Raw genomic sequence first — 16,799 nt, forward strand, 5'->3', positions numbered from 1 at the left:
AGTCATCCAACACTATGGAATCTGGTTACTATCATTTACATTAGATGGGGCTTCCAGAAAAGAACGTGAAAGTAAGGCAATCAAGAGAGAAGAATTCCCACCCAAAGAGACCTCAGTTTAATTTGGTAACTAATTTTTCAGATGAATTGAAGGTATCTAGCGCAGACTATTATTGTTAACAAAAGAACTTAACGGTACCAATAATCTACAAGAATGGGTAAGGTAAAATCATATTTTATTAAGTTTTGGGGTAGCATTTATCTGTCTATTCATCTATCTACCCATGTACGTATGTACTGATGGTAGCAAGTTAATTTTCCCAATTATAATTGGCTCCAACGTTAGAAACTAATTTGTGTCTTAGCATAGTTCTGAGGTACTCAGCGTTGCAAAGAAAAGCCACTAAAATATATACAACTGCCATGGATAATCTGCCGGTGGAGAACGACGGGATACACATGTCACCTGATGCAACCCTCTACAAGCTCATCTGTCATGTCTATTTAGGAAAGTGAAGATCCAGCTTATTGGCTTGCCTTGTCATACAACCACAAGCTATACAGTATCCACGCCCAAACCCCAAATTCATTCTCCTATCTCTAGCCCGTAAGATTTTGAAAACTTTACTTTCTTGTAACTTTAGCTTTATCCAGGGCCAGGTTCCTTCAGCACAACATGGCGCTCCTTCCCTTTCTGGTCAGTAAGGCCCTGTCTCACTGGACTCCTGTAATCACCCTCGGGGAAGGGTGCGGTGGCGGCAGCCTGCGTGTGGGACCAGGGGAGACGTGGTCTCGTCTCCAAAGGCTTGGCCGTTGATGCTGTGCTGTCTGCTCTTCTCTAGCATCACTTCTTTCTGCCTTCAGCCCCCAAAGCCCCTACCGCCCCTCTGCCCCAGGTGCCTGGTCCAGGCTCTGGCAGCCCAACAGGACAGGCACGTGCTGCCCTCCACACATCTCCCAGCTGGGTTACTGAGCCGGCGTTTCCTCGTCGGTTTCCACTCTGGCTTTGATCTGGAAGCCACGTGGACTGACCCAGGCAGCAGTAAGAAAAACTAACAATTTGAAAGCTATAATCTGTCTGAGGTCAGAAGGTCCTGCCTACCTACGATCTTTTCCTCCTTAATACTGAGAAGACTGTGAAACTGCTCTCTTCCACTCTTAAAAAAGGGGAATAGGGGGCTTCCCTGGTGGCGCAGTGGTTGAGAGTCCGCCTGCCGATGCAGGGGTCGCGGGTTCGTGCCCCGGTCCGGGAGGATCCCACATGCCGCGGAGCGGCTGGGCCCGTGAGCCATGGCTGCTGAGCCTGCGCGTCCGGAGCCTGTGCTCCGCAACGGGAGAGGCCACAACAGTGAGAGGCCCGCGTACTGCAAAAAAAAAAAAAAAAAAAAAAGAGGGGGGGGATAATTTGATAGCTTTCAATTGTTCTTTCCATTTCTACAGATGGACTCCAGTACCTTACTGATAATACGTGGAGGAAACAATCTATAGCCAACACCCCTGGCATAATTTTTATGAATAGGAAGAGTACAATGTTAATAGTAATAAGTATTATTTACTAGACTATTTTTTCACTGATCATTCGTATTTACTTACAGAAATTGGAAATATTATAGTAGGAGAATACATTTCATAAGATTCCGAAGTATCCCAATGAAGCAAATAGTTCAGCAATTTTTTAATATTTCTTAGTAACTAGGACTCAGACTAAAAACATTTTCATCTGTCAAAGCCTCTACCTTAAACAAAACAGCTCTAACCAACAGACCCCCTGCCTTCGTACCTCCTGGTTAAACAGTGTCATCTTCCTGAAGACATATGCAGTGTTTCCTTCTTCTGAGTGGCAGGTGACTTGGTAGCACCCATAGGATGAACTTCCTGTGGGTTCCGGCCAATACTGGTGACACTTAACCTGGTATCAATAGATTTTAGAAATATACATAATTCAGGTTCTCCAATTTTTAAAATGTTTTAATTTTTAAGAACTTTCAAACTTACAGAAAAGTGACAAGGATAATTTAATGAACTCTCATACACCCTTCACCTAGATCTACCAACTAGTATCATTTTTTTCTTTGCCACTTCTTCTCTTTGTAATAATCGTCTGTTTGGATCTATTTTGAGACTGCGAATATCCTGTTTACAACAAGCTTCCACCCATTGTTTTACCATTACACTAATTTAGATTTAAGTTAACAATGAGAAAGAATCTTCAACTAAAATGCCAAATGCAATCCATGTATTTTCATAATTAAGATTTTTTTAAAAAAAGGTTTCATGACATACAATTCACATACCATTCAATTTACCCATTTAACATACACTATTCAATTGTTTTTAGTATACTCACAGAGCTGTGTAACCATTACCACAATCACTTTTAGAACATTTTCGTCACCCCCAAAGGAAGATCCACAGCCCTTAGTAATCCCTGTGTGCCCCTCTGGCCCCCTCTCCTCCCTCTAGGCCAGGCTTGGGTGACCACTAATCTACTTTCTGTCCCCTATGGCCTACTTTGGACATCACATATAATAGAAGCATAAGATACGCGGTCTTTGGTGACTGCTTTGTTCACTTTGCACAGTGTTTTCTAGGTTCATCCATGTTGCAGCATGTATTATTTTTTCATAACTTTTTATTGCCAAATAATATTCAACTGTATGAATATACCACATTTTATCTGGTACATCTGGGTTTTCTCCCACTTTGGGGCTATTAAAAATAATGCAGCTGTGAACATTTGTGCACCAGTTTTTGTGTGGACGTGGACTTAATTCTCTCGGGTATTCCTAGGAGTGACACTGCTGAGTTACAGTCCCTCTACGTTTAGCCTCTTAAAGAGCTGACAGGCTGTCTTCCAAGGCAGCTGCACCATTTCACAAACCCACCAGCGGTACAGGAGGTTCCACTGCCGCCACATCATCACCAACACAGGTGATTTTCTGTCATCTTTACTTTGGCCACCCTACTAGATATGACGTAGTAACGCATGGTGGCTTTGATTCGCATTTCCCTGATGACTAATGATGCTGGGCATCTTCTCGTGACCTTGTTGGCCATCTGAATATCTTCTTTGCAGAATCATCTATTCAGATCCTTTGGCCATTTTTAAATGGGGTATTTGTTATTTTATGGTTAAGTTGTATGAATTCTTTATATATTCTAGATACAAATCCCTTATCAAGTATATATTAGTCCATTTAAATAATAATGGCTAACACTTATATCACATTTATTATAACACACTTATTATGTGTCAGTCACGGTTAAGCGCTTATCCATGATGATTTTAATCACGACCCCGTAAGAAAGGACGTTTAGAGGTGACAGAAGAGACCACACGACGTGGCTCTCTTGACTGTGCACGCGATGCAGCCTAGAAAAGCTTTGGGCAGCGTGACTTACTCTGCCATGCTCGGCCTGTGTGGTCAGCATCACAACCGTGGAGCAGCCTTGTTCCCATGCCATCTGCCAGAAGTCTGTACAGGTGTGTGGCAACGGCCCTTGGCAAGCGATGTACTGATTTATTATTCTAGAGGAAGGAATTTCCATCTAAAAGGACACAAAAACAAAATCGTTTGCATTATTACTTTTTACTAGGATCAAACACACGAAAATCATCTACTGAATGATAACTGAATACAACTAATCTCAATAAATTGCAAAGTGAGTAAAACAAATCTTTATCAACAATTTATTTTATTTGCAGCAGAAATTTCTTGGCAATGTGCAGTAGTTATACATATTTATCTTTCAATCAGTGGAAACAGGAATTTAAATATTTTCCAAAGCGCTCTTGCGGTTTTTTTAAGCGCAGCTTTACAGAGAATCCTGTTTCAGAGGCAGAGAATTGATATAGAAATAAAAAATGTTTGCCTGTACATAGAAAACAAACTTATGGTTACCAAAGGGAAAAGGCAGGGGACAAATTAGGAGTTTGGGATCAACATATACACACTATATAAAATACATAAAAAACCAAGGACCTACTGTATAGCACAGAGAACTATATTCGGTATCTTGTAATAAATTATAATGGAAAAGAAAAAAAACTGTCTCTAACCAGCTTATTAGTAAATTTTGTGAGAAGCAAAAATTCTGCCATTGGCTTTAGTTGAGATTTTTCATATTATATATGTGCATATATGTAAAATGTGACGCATAAATATTATGTAATATGCACATAATTATATATATAATATATGTAACATGAAAAGATTGGAAAAATATTTTAAGTTCATTATTTTCAGAAAGTGAGACTGTAAGTATTTGGGGAAGATGAACCATCATCTTATTATATTTTTAAGACTGAATTAAAAAAAAGAAAAGGTGACGTGTACATGGCAACTGGAAGGATACCAAAGGGTGAGGAAAGATGTCTCCTTCCCATCCCAGCCTCCAGTTTACACTCAGGAGGGCAATCCTTTTTCCTAGCTCCTATCATGTCCTTTTGAAGACATACTACACACGACACACAAATGTACACGTAAAACTACTTTCCTTTTTTGGGGTAAAATATAAATGGTAGCATATAATGTTGTTCTGCATCTTGTTTCCCTTTTTTCTACTTTACCTTTAAAATCATGTCAGATTAGTACACAAAATTTCATACTGTGTAATGGCTCTACTGTATAAACGTACCGTAAATTCATATAACATTTAAGTTGTGGCCAGTTTATCTGCTATCATAACCAAGGCTACACTGAATAATTTGTAGACCTAACATTTTTGCACACAGGAAGAAATATATTTGTATAGGCAACAGGAAGAAATGAGAACGCTGGATCAAAGTGCATGTGCGTTTAAAAATATTTTTAAATTAATTAATTAATTTTATTTTTGGCTGCATTGGGTCTTTGTTGCTGCACACGGGCTTTCTTTAGTCACGGCAAGCGGGAGCTACTCTTTGTTGCAGTGCGCGGGCTTCTCATTGCAGTGGCTTCTCTTGTTGCGGAGCACGGGCTCTAGAGCACAGGCTCAGTAGTTGTGGCACACTGGCTCTGGAGCACAGGCTCAGTAGTTGTGGCGCACGGGCTTAGTTGTTCCGCAGCATGTGGGATCTTCCCAGACCAGGGCTCGAACCCGTGTTCCCTGCCTTGGCAGGCAGATTCTTAACCACTGCACCACCAGGGAAGCTCTGCATTTAAAATTTTAACAGACGGCTCCAAATGGCTCTCCAAAGAGGTCGTCCCTATTTATACTTCCACCAAGAATGTATGAGGAAAGCTTGTTCCTCAGTAAACTCCTTAATAATCCACAATCCTTTCTCCACATTCTGAAACTCGCAATGTTCTGAAGCGTAAGTTTGTCTCTCTCTCTTTTTTTTTTGGTATACCTAACCTAACCTTGACTCTTTTCGTAACAGTATCCAACCTGAACCTGTTTATAGTCTATCAGTCCTATTTCGTGGGAATATCCATAGTTTGTTTGCTGTTGAATATCAACATATTGATTATAGGGTAACGTCCCATAGCCTGCTGGGGACATTACTTATTACAGTATATGCACCGAATAACCTTTCAAAAATCCTCCGAATTCTGAATCCCAAAGCATATTTGACCCCAAGGTTTCAGGTAAAGGCTGTAGACGTGTATAGGGTATTATCAAACTTTTTGATATTTCAATCTAATAGGTGAAAAACGGTAGTAATTCCTTGCAGTTTTGACATGTACTTTTCTTTATGTAAATTAAGTTGAGCATATTATTCATTTAAGTGTTTGTTTCTGTTATTTTTCTTTGTTTCTGTTATTTTTCTAAGTGTTATGACAGTATAATAGTTTTGCTTAAAAAAAAAGTCCTTATCAGAGGTACATACTAAAAGAGCTGATTGTCATTATCATGGATTCTGGAATAAATCTCAAAGTTTAGAGTGGTCCCTCTTATTCCAAATGACAAAGGCATAATTTAAAAAAAAACTTACATTTATATAATTTGCATTGATATAGTCTTCTTTACCCTTTAAAATGACCCGTGTAGCATCATCTGAAAAAATTTAAAAGAAAGAATGTTTTAATAAAGTTATGTTAAGAAGATTAAACATAACATACAGAGAGGGTAGATACTCACAAGGCGAAATATCTCTGTATCTATTTTTGGAAATGTTCTGAGGTAATTTGGCACAAGACATTGTCATTCCAGGTTTTTTCCGATATAGTTGCTAAAAAAAAAAAAAAAAAAAAAAAAGAACGTGTCCAGAAAGCCATCAAGAGTTTGTTTTGTTTTTGTTTTCCAGACTTCTATGCTATCAAGAAACAGGTATTTTTCCTTGGAATACCACATCTATACAATGATGTACCTTAGGTTTAGTAAGGTATTGAACCAGATTTGCAAAGCTGAATTTTGCAAAATCTCTGACATGAACTATATATATTTTGAAAAATAGTAAAACAAGTAAAAACAATTTTCCTTACAGCAAAAGTACCTGAAGTTTTAAATAGCACATCTGTAGGAAACACCTAGCTTTCATTTACTTTAGAGATATTTAAAAGAAAAATTGACGTGCCCTAAATATTTTATAGTCACCTACCCTCAACATACACTTCAGAGCAACAAATATTAATGATAGCTAACTACCCTGACAAAAATTAGAGAAGGATTAAATATGAGGTAGGTACATATTTTTACGTACAAGGTACAAAAATTATTTTCCTTTAACTCAGTATTTTTACATCTATAATAGTCTATCTGCAACCTTTCATTAAAACAGCTATTTAATTACAGAGAAAATGTAGCTTGATGACATACCTATAAAATCTCCTTATCCCTCCGTTTTAAACAGATATCTATTAATGAAACCATGGCTAGTATTTTGGAAGCAACTTCTTAAAACTTTGCATTTTAGAATTCTTTTTATATCAAGTATTTTTCAGAATAATATTTTAGTTTATAAATTTTAACTGACAGTAGATTAGGCAGTTAAGAAGCCGTGAAAATACAGGCAAACACCTTTCCCACACAACGTTACTTACATCAAACTGTGTCAGCACTGTCCCAGTGATGAGCCCCGCAGCCAGCTGGACCATCGACTCTCGCAGGGAATGGCCATCCTGATGGATGCTATCTAGCGGGGCTTTCTCAGGAATGTACTGGAAGTCCGGCTCATTCTCTAGCTTTTCTTCCACTACATCATACACAGCTACAAAACCAAAACCCAAATCAAAAAAGCCTCATGGAAACCTTAATGAGTTGGCAAAAGGAATTTACCAGATATTATTTAATTCTGTGTCAGGAAAAATATTCATTTATTCCTAACTCATCAGATCTGAGTCTGGGGCCACTGTGTATGGGTTGAGAGTGGCTGTGGAGTAGAAGAAGTACCTCTGGGGAAAAGAAGGTTCTTGGCCATATTACTGAAAACGTCTGTAACTTGAAGAGACAGTAGGAAAAAGAGGAAGGCCAAGAAGCAGCTCTGACCGGATCTTTAATTTGTGGACCTGGGACAAGAGCAGCAATAGAGGCCTATACACACCATAGGTCTAGACGTGAAAAGCTACACAGAAGCGGAACAGAATACTAAACAAAATACTTTCTATTCTCATTCCTTGATGTATCTACCAAACAACTTAAGAGGTCAGATTTCAAAGGAGAATTCTAGGCCAGAATGCATGGTTGTGGCAGTGAGGGGAGCCACCCCTAGACTCCACACTCTTCAACGTGGGGGCCTATAAGCACACCCTGAACCTCACAGCCCACACGGAAGCCCATTCTACACCCCTTTGGAAATTGCTTCCTCTGCGCTACCCTGTTGGCCTATATCATGTGATCAACCCTTGGGAGAACGGATCTGGGAAAAATGGCCACAGAGGCCCAGGAATGGGCTCAGAGTTATTTGGTCAGAGAACTGAGGGTTGAAAAAGGTGGTCTAAAAGGACGGGGAGGTCACAGACGCTGTGACCTTGGTCCCACAAAATCCTGACCCCCATGGGAAAAGGCAAAGCTGAAGCAGAAAAGAGCCCCTTAAGGATGGAGTCAAGCTTCTGGCCTTGTTTAAGAAGTATTGTTCCTGCTCAAATACATATGTACTTTTGAGAAGAAGAGATTTCGGAAATGAAGAATGTAAAGACAAAAAGATGGAAATGCAATTTGTCTAAGAAGAAATAAGATTTAAAGGGGAAAACACCAGGAAAAACAAGCTACGTTTTGGCAAACATAATTTAAAATTTTGATTATACAGTATTTTTTAAAAAATAGACATGACAAACCCACACTGAAAATGAATGCTGGTCTAGATTTTGTTTGATAATAACGCAATATTAGAAAGATCGTTGCCAAAAAATGTAGGCCCTAGGTGGGTTCCTCTCCTAATTTAAAGTATAAATGGAGTGATTTGGAATTGCAAAAAGGCCATGCCTCTTCCATTATACAGACTTTTCTTCATATTCTGCTTCTGTACTAGTCATGAATTTGTGAGCAGATAACTGAAATGTCTTGGTGCCTAAATGTCCTCAACTATAAAATGGGGATGATTTATCATTGGACGGCTGTAAAGGTTAAATGAGAATATATAAAAGAGCTCAGGTCTATGGAAAGCATTTAAAAACTATTAGCTAATATTATTATTAAGTTCTTTAGGATCTGTTATCAAGAGAAAACAGAAAAAAACAAACTGAGAGATGATTCTTAGTATGACGTTTAAGTTGTTTTATGTGACGGAAAATGCCTAAAAATGAATCACCTAAATAACAGATCTAAATAAATGAGTTCCTTTAAAAGTCAAAATAGAATGTTCTGTTGAAGTCCTCTGAATTTTCCTAGGAAGCCAATTCTAAACCATGAACGCAGAAAAACACAAAGTACAGGCAAAACTCGTTTTATTGTGTTTCTCAGAGATCTAACTATGGTATTTTTTTTTTTTTAAACAGATTGAAGGTTTATGGCAACCTGTGTTGAGCAAGTCTACTGGTGCTATTTTTCCAACAGCATTTGCTTACTTCGTGTCTCTGTGTCATACTTTTGTAATTCCCGCGATCTCAAACTTTTTCATTATTATTGTATCTGTTATAGTGCTCTATGATCAATGATCTTTGACTTACTATTGCAAAAAAGATTATGACTCCCTGAAGGCTCCGATGATGGTTAACAATTCTTAGCAATAAAGTATTTTTAAATTAAGGTATGGATATTGGTTTTTTTAGACAATGTGATTTATTGCACACTTAACAGACTACAGTATAGTGTAAACGTAACTTTTATATGAACTGGGAAACCGAAAAAGTCATGTGACTCGCTTTACTGCGGTGTTTTCTTTATTGCAGTATTTTCTTTATTGCGGTAGGCTGGAACCGAACCTGCAATATCTCCAAGGTCTGCCTGCAGAGAAGGTAAAATGAAAATGTCTGTTTGTACCCAAGAGGCAAAATGGGTACATGGGGAGAATTCTAAGATTAGATTAGAATTAGATCTAATTAGATTAGATTAGATTAGAATGTGATTAGAGTTCTAATCACATTCTACTTCTCTGTGGTATGTAACTGGTGATGTGGCCCTAACCCATAGTCACTCTTGTGGCTAAAACTGTGATTGACATAACTGTTGGGAACAAAACTAGAAGAGCGCGTCTCCTGCCAGGAGGAGGTATGGCATTTACGAATGCTTCTCAGAGGGGACTGGTGAGCGCTGTGGGACCCACAACAGTGCCATTATGATGAGCACAGGCTGAGGGCCTGGGACCGTGAGCCTGGAGGGAAGGCACAGTCTCTGTGAAAAGCCTTCTCGGGACACTGCTGAGGCTGAGCTTGCTCCGCACCACACTTACTCTGCACCAAGCGAGAGAATTAGGAACGCTGTCCGAAAGGGCAATGGACGGCCCCAGGAGCCCCTGGGCACTCCATGTGGCAGCATGTCCGCGAGACTGTCGCGGAAACCGAACTCCAGCTTGTTGCAGGGCTTTCTGCACGTGGAACAGCAAGTATACCTGAGGAAGGGCCCAGGACTCCTCAAGCGCCTGGGGGCAAGGGAGGCAACCTCAGCCGCGGCGGTCAGGACACAACTTGCCGAGGCTGGCATCTGAGCAGAGACCCGAGCGAAGTGAGGGTGTGCGTTCCACGCACATCGGGAGGAGTGCCTCGGGCAGAAGGGCCATCGGGAAGGCCAGCACAGATGACTGGAGAGGGAGCAAGGCCGGGGCTGGGCAAGGTGGCCAAGAATCTGCATTTTACTCCACACGTGAACGGAAGCCGCTGTGCCTTGAGCAAGAGACTGACATGACGTGACCTGTGTTTTCAGAAGCCCGCTCCGGCCGCTGTGTCTAGGCATAAACATGAAGGAATTATAAGAACATCCAGTGCGGCCCAGAGCACTCACCATTGGGTCGAACTAGAAGGACGAGCTCCCCAGGATGCGTCTCGCAGCTCGCTCTGATGAGCAGGACCACCTGGTCGTGGGTGTGCCCCGCAACGTCCCGACCGTTGATCAGCACCACTTGGTCCCCTTCGTTCAGTCGGGGGACACACAGGTCGGCCTGTAATGGGATGAGAATGAGGTCTCCGATTTGCACCCGGCTTTCTGGAAGTAAGGCACAGGAACTTACGTTTATAGACGCTGCAGCAGAACTAAAACCACATGTAGAAGTCTTCTTCGCTCATCCATTAAGAAAGCAGAAGTAGGAATCTCACTTTCCCACAGACACTCCTTTTTTCCTTCTTCATTAATACCTTTTCCCCTAATGCCCTATCATATACCTAGATATACAGAGAAGACTAACATTCTCAAGGTGCACAGATCAAGGCAGCCCTCACTTTGCACTGTCCAGATACATACAAATTTCAGTCACCACAGCTGAGTTAAATAACACCAGTCTCCTAACATGGTTCAAACTTCAGTAACTGTGATAAATTCATTACGAATAACTGCATAAAGTACAAAATTCGCCGCTGGCCCATGTCAGTCCAAAAATCACTACGTAAATCATAAATATGCACCGTGACCAGTGAGCAGTCACATCCCTTCTTTCAAAGGCTACTGGTGACTTGGCGTTGGGCATTGGTTATTCAGTTCACGTAGAGACAGCAAAGCGGGTACTTGTCTCTGTCTCCCAGTGATAAACCCACGTAAAAATGGATAATTTAAAGAGCGAGCTAGCCAAAAAGTTAAAAGTATAGCAAAGAAACAAAAAGGGACGGTGCTGGAAGTGAAATTCAAATTGAACATAAACTGAGTTATAGAAGAAATAGTTGACTATGGAAACATTGACACTTCTGCTGCTTGAGAGACCCCAGATACGGAGGGGAAGGAATTTAGAGAAGGTGAATTTATCAACATAAATGATGAAAGTGGCTGCAACAAGAAGGATGAAGATGTCTGAGGAAGTGATGCTGGCGAAAAACTTCTCAATACGGGCACTCCTGGGAGATATTTCACATCACTGAAAGTGCAAAGGACAAGTGGAAGTGGATTCAGACTTAGAAAGGATTATGACCACTTGCCAAGGTTAAGAAAAAATGCTCACTCTGTAATTTAACCTATATGACAAGGAGACAAGCACTGTTCACAAATTACCTGTGGTAAGTTTTCACAATGAAATAAAACACTTTAATTCTCAATGTTTCTAATGTTTGGAATTACAGGATACTAAATCAGCATGAGTTTTACTATTTTTTCATTTCCCTATATACGTACAAGAGAAAGCATCAGAAATTTTAAAGTTTCGACGAAAAATTTAAAGGCCATGGAAACAAACATAATTTTCCCCACCGACTGTCAAGAGCACTTTGTATGGTTTCAGACCGCACGGTTATCTTTACAGCCCTGCACAACTGTGCACGTGAGGGCTGCCTGTATTTTATTGAGAAAACAAACAAGTAAATAAGGTAAAAGAGATCAACAGAAATATGGACAGCCTGCTCCAGGGACACAGGAATGAGAACTCACGGGAGTCAAGTTTGCAGGATGATAGCTCAGACCGCGAAGGAAATGATAGGGCTGGACCTTTCAGAAAGGGCCGTGGCAAAGGCTTGAAAGATGGAAGCACAACTAAACTCACTGTAAAACAAAGTTAACAAAGTCCAATAAGGTACTGTCACTAGTGGAAAGAGCACTGGTCTAGGAGCCAAGTTCTTCCTTTCCGCTTACGACACGTGTGATCTTAAACACCTGAAACTCTGAGAAAGGAACATGTATCTGTCCTAACTATTCATCGTTGTGAAATTTTTAAAATGAGATATTTCAATGCAAAGCATTAAAATCTGGAAAATTCAAATTTAAGGTTTGGACCATTCTCTCTAGTTGCTTCTTTCTCTACTTCTTGTAGTGGTTAAAAAAAAAAAAATCTTTGAATGTTATAGCACAGTGGTTACCCATTATAACTGAAGTAACACTCTCATACTTAATCTGCCTTTTATCAGGGCAGATTTTTATTTGTATTTCATTCGGATCTGGCAAGTCTAGATAAAATGAATTTTGCTGGGGCAAGAGCTATTGGCTCAAATATGATCAGGTAGGAAGAAAAACATGATTTTGGAAATTACCCATTTTAGAAGGTTTCCAATATAAAAAATGACACTAAAATATTTGAAACACTGTCCTTTCCCCTCAATCACCTAAAATGAGGTTTCTAACTGGAAAACTGTAATAATCTTTAAATTAATAAAATAATATAAAAATGACACATTTCTATTTATTTAATTTGTTCTAAATTCAGTCACTATTTATGAAACATAGTTCTATGTAGCAGAAAGGAAAAATTACCAATATAGTAATCTGTATAGCATAAAAAGAAAATTTATAGTCATAAAATTTTGTTTGGAAATGAACCTCTCTATAGAATGTTCAAGAACACCCTTGACTTAATTGAAAACTATCCATATTCACTGTTCAGAAAAATCAATATTTCTTTTATGACTATTACAATTGGCATACAAGTAAAAAAAGGTTTATTGGTTTTTTCTAATTATAAGAGCAATACATGTTCATTGTCATGATTTCAGACAATTTAAAAAAAGGACACGGACTTCCCTGGTGGCACAGTGGTTAAGAATCCGCCTGCCAATGCAGGGGACACAGGTTCGAGCCCTGGGCCAGGAAGATCCCACATGCCGCAGAGCAACAGCTCGTGCACCACAACTACTGAGCCCGTATGCTGCAACTACTGAAACCCGCGCACCTAGAGCCTGTGCTCCGCAACAAGAGAAGCCACTGCAATGAGAAGCCCGCGCACTGCAACGAAGAGTAGCCCCCGCTCGCCACACCTAGAGAAAGCCCAGGCACAGCAACAAAGACCCAATGCAGCAAAAAAAAAAAAAAAAAAAAAAAGGGAAGATGGAAGCAAGTAATAACAGTAATTCCACTACCCAGATTAAATACTGCTAACATTTTTTATCATGTTTCCAGATTTTTAAAATATATTTACATAACTCATATTTTTAAAAATGGATAAAACAAACATATGAAAGTATAATATGCATTTTTAAATTGAGTATAGTTAATTTAGTTTCAGGTATACAGGAAAGTGATTCAGTTACAAATATATACATATATTTTCAGATTTTTTCCATTACAGATTATTATAAGATATTGAATATAGTTCCCTGTGCTATACAGTAGGTCTTTGTTCTTTATCATAGTGTGTGTCTGTTAATCCCATACTCCTAACTTAACCCTCCCTGCCCCTTTCCCCTTTGGTAGCCATAAGTTTGTTTTCTTTCTTTCTTTTTTATGGCTGCACCGCATGGCTTACGGGATCTTAGTTCCCTGTCCAGGGATAGAACCCGTGCCCTTGGCAGTGGAAGCGTGGAGTCCTAACCACTGGATTGCCAGGGAATTCCCATAAGTTTGTTTTCTATGTCTGGGAGTCTGTTTCTGTTTTGTAAATGAATTCATTTGCATTTTTTTTAGGTTCCACATAGAAGTCGTATCATATGGTATTTGTCTTTCTCTGTCTGACTTACTTCACTTAGTATGATAATCTCTAGGTCCATCCATGTTGCTGCAAACGGCATTATTTCATTCTTTTTTATGGCTGAGTAGTATTCCATTGTCAAATATGCACTTTTCATAATACTATCTTATGAAAATATTTCCATACTTATATATGCTACATCATCTATCATTTTAAGAGCTGCAAAGCAATGCATAACTTATTTAATCAATTCTAATGATGTACATTTTGATTTTCCCTCCAATTTTTAAGTTTCACAAACAATACTACAATGAACGTCCTTGTGTATCCTTTGTTCCAACTGTTTCATTAGAGGTAATTCCTAAAAGTGGAATCGTCAGGTAAAAGACATATTTAATTAAAAATAAGTTTTACTTAAAATTTTTGTTTTTGGGAAAGCGATACACCACACAGTTTACACAGCTGACTAGGTCTATAAGATTATTATGATAAGAAACCATTTCTTATGTTCTCCCCTATCTTCCCCTCTTTTGAGGCATCTTCTTTCAACATTTTAGCTACATCTTTTGTATTTACCTCGGTACCTCTAAATAACGTTCCAATTTTATTTTTTATTTCAGACGTTATCTAACTTTCTACTTGCTAGATGAGAACTTAGCAATCGTTCATCTCCTCATCTGCACTCCCAAACACACACACACTTCCCAATACACACTGAACAAATAATTTTGGACTATTTCCCCCATCTTTCACATGTGTAGTAGGTTCAGTAGGCATTTTATACATCATATCCCTGTCTTGTCACCTCTGATCACAAGGGATTTGTTTAAAAGAGGACATCTGGTCCAAGCTGGATCTATGAAGGGTTTGCTTCCTAGGAGTCTGTAAGTTGGATTGGGGGAGCTAATGAGTCTGTTGCTGAGCTGGTAACGCACAAATCCCGAAGTTGCTAGTGGTCACATCACCCCACGTGGACTGAGGGGCAGAATGGTGGTAGCTACACAATTTCTATTTAGTACAGATTTTGGAGTCACAACCATTTCTGCAGGTAGAGTGTGTCTGCGGTGCTAATATTACAGGACTTGGCTTGAAGCTGCTACTAAGTACACTTCTCATTTAGAATGTATTTTATTTGGAGTAGCTTGAGAAATGAAGCTAATTCAGTGTACAAACTGGTTTGCACTGAGAGAGAAGAATGGAACATTCACATAAAAAGAAACAGAGATGAAAAATAGAGTCCTGATGATTTTTCAAGTTCTTTCTAGAAGTCTGAGTGCATTCCTGTCCTTGGGTTTTGTGACACACCTCTACAGCTATACGATAAATTCTGTATTTATGGTTAAGCCAGGGGTATTCCATGAGTTCCTTGTTATTTGCAACCAACAAAGTCCTTAAAAAACAGAACTAAAACCATGTAACATGATATCCTTGATCAATCTTGACTGCGACCTTCAAATCAACTGTGAGGTTGCTGCAAAGCACCAGACCCCATAACTAGCCTCTTCCCTCAGGCTGCAGGTTCCTGCCTCTCCCGGGACACAGAGATGGTTGAATGACAATGGGTGCTGGCTCCAAGCCCTTAGAGACCATTTAGGTAAGAGAAATGCAGTTAAACAGAGGAGACAACAACAGAAATGGGGATCTGAAAGCAATATTTGCTATACACAGGATCAATAAAGATGATGTACCCACAATTTATCAAGAATTGTCCTTATGAGCAGAAAGTTCATGGGTGCTGAACCTGAAGGATGGGGCACAGGGGGTTCATCCTCATGGGTTCATGCAGTCTTTTCTCTACTTTTGCTTAGAATGTTCATAATAAAGAACTTAAAATACATATTTTAAACAGAGAGTAGACAAATAGAACGTAGGTTAAACAATTCTAAATGAAAACAGAAGCCAACAAAAAAAGCAAACAAACAAAAACTATACCTCTGTCTACATTTTGCTGTTTAGAGGGGTTATTTTCATAGAATCTAGCTTCTTTGTAAAAACAAGGATTTAAAAAACTGTTATAGGTAGGGAATAAATAAAAATTAACTCCCCAGCAATTAAAGAGATTCAGCCAACATCATGTGCTGCTTGACAAATTAAATGATTCATTTTACTCCTTTATTTATACTAATAAAAATACGCATGTATTCTCGAAGCTAGGATTCACTGGGAAGGCTGCTGTGACTCACAGGTGTTCCTGGCGCAACTCGGGACACGATCACAGGCATCTTCTGGTCACATCCTCCCTTCAAAACAGTGCAAATCGAGTCTCAGTCAGTATTGCCAACACAGAAACACCTTAATTTAAAAATTGAGTACAATATAAATTCTAAGTTACCTTTACATTGAATCCAAACCTTCCATTTTCATCAGGTTTCATTCTGATTAGGACAAGATTATCATGTGGAATACCACCATTAGGCTTTAAAAGACAAAAATAAGTAACTTGTCACGCTCTTCATTTATAGCCTATCCTTCAGATATACACGAAGCATGCCTCCTGTATACTGATGTTATCTAAAGTATATAAAGAATCATGGTTTACGTCTCTCTCGTGCCTTACCTGCATCTAGACAGTAAGTGCCAAGAGCAACAGGGGCTTTATTAATTACCTGACTAATTAATTTCAGTGTCTCTAGAACCTGCCTCAAAGCTCTGCACCGAGAAAATACTCATAAGTATTACATGAATTCATGTTACTCCCCCTGCTTTTTTTTTTTTTTTTTTCGGTACGCGGGCCTCTCACTGTTGTGGCCTCTCCCGCTGCGAAGCACAGGCTCCGGACACGCAGGCCCAGCGGCCATGGCTCACGGGCCCAGCCGCTCCGCAGCATGTGGGGTATTCCCAGACCGGGGCACGAACCCGTGTCCCCTGCATCGGCAGGCGGACTCTCAACCACTGCGCCACCAGGATAGCCCTCCCCCTGCTTTTTAAGAACAGCTTTACTGAGATACAATTCACATACTATACTTCAC

At 39.6% G+C, this 16,799-nt stretch overlaps 1 protein-coding gene across 5 annotated transcripts in view; it reads right to left on the reverse strand.

The window, feature by feature from the left end:
* Nucleotides 1–16,799, reverse strand: part of PTPN4 (protein tyrosine phosphatase non-receptor type 4) — a 190,182-nt gene that overhangs the window by 16,488 nt on the left and 156,895 nt on the right. For all 5 annotated transcript variants that reach the window (XM_030849640.2, XM_030849639.2, XM_060302609.1 and 2 more), the window contains 8 exons: nt 16,163–16,246; nt 16,014–16,070; nt 10,299–10,455; nt 6,965–7,131; nt 6,063–6,153; nt 5,917–5,978; nt 3,402–3,548; nt 1,780–1,908 (listed from right to left, as the gene is read on the reverse strand). In XM_030849640.2, the coding sequence (XP_030705500.1) occupies nt 1,780–1,908; nt 3,402–3,548; nt 5,917–5,978; nt 6,063–6,153; nt 6,965–7,131; nt 10,299–10,455; nt 16,014–16,070; nt 16,163–16,246 (894 nt within the window). The remainder of the gene's footprint in view (nt 1–1,779; nt 1,909–3,401; nt 3,549–5,916; nt 5,979–6,062; nt 6,154–6,964; nt 7,132–10,298; nt 10,456–16,013; nt 16,071–16,162; nt 16,247–16,799) is intronic.

This window comes from Globicephala melas, chromosome 7 (assembly GCF_963455315.2).
Source record: "Globicephala melas chromosome 7, mGloMel1.2, whole genome shotgun sequence".
NCBI classification, from domain to species: domain Eukaryota; kingdom Metazoa; phylum Chordata; class Mammalia; order Artiodactyla; family Delphinidae; genus Globicephala; species Globicephala melas.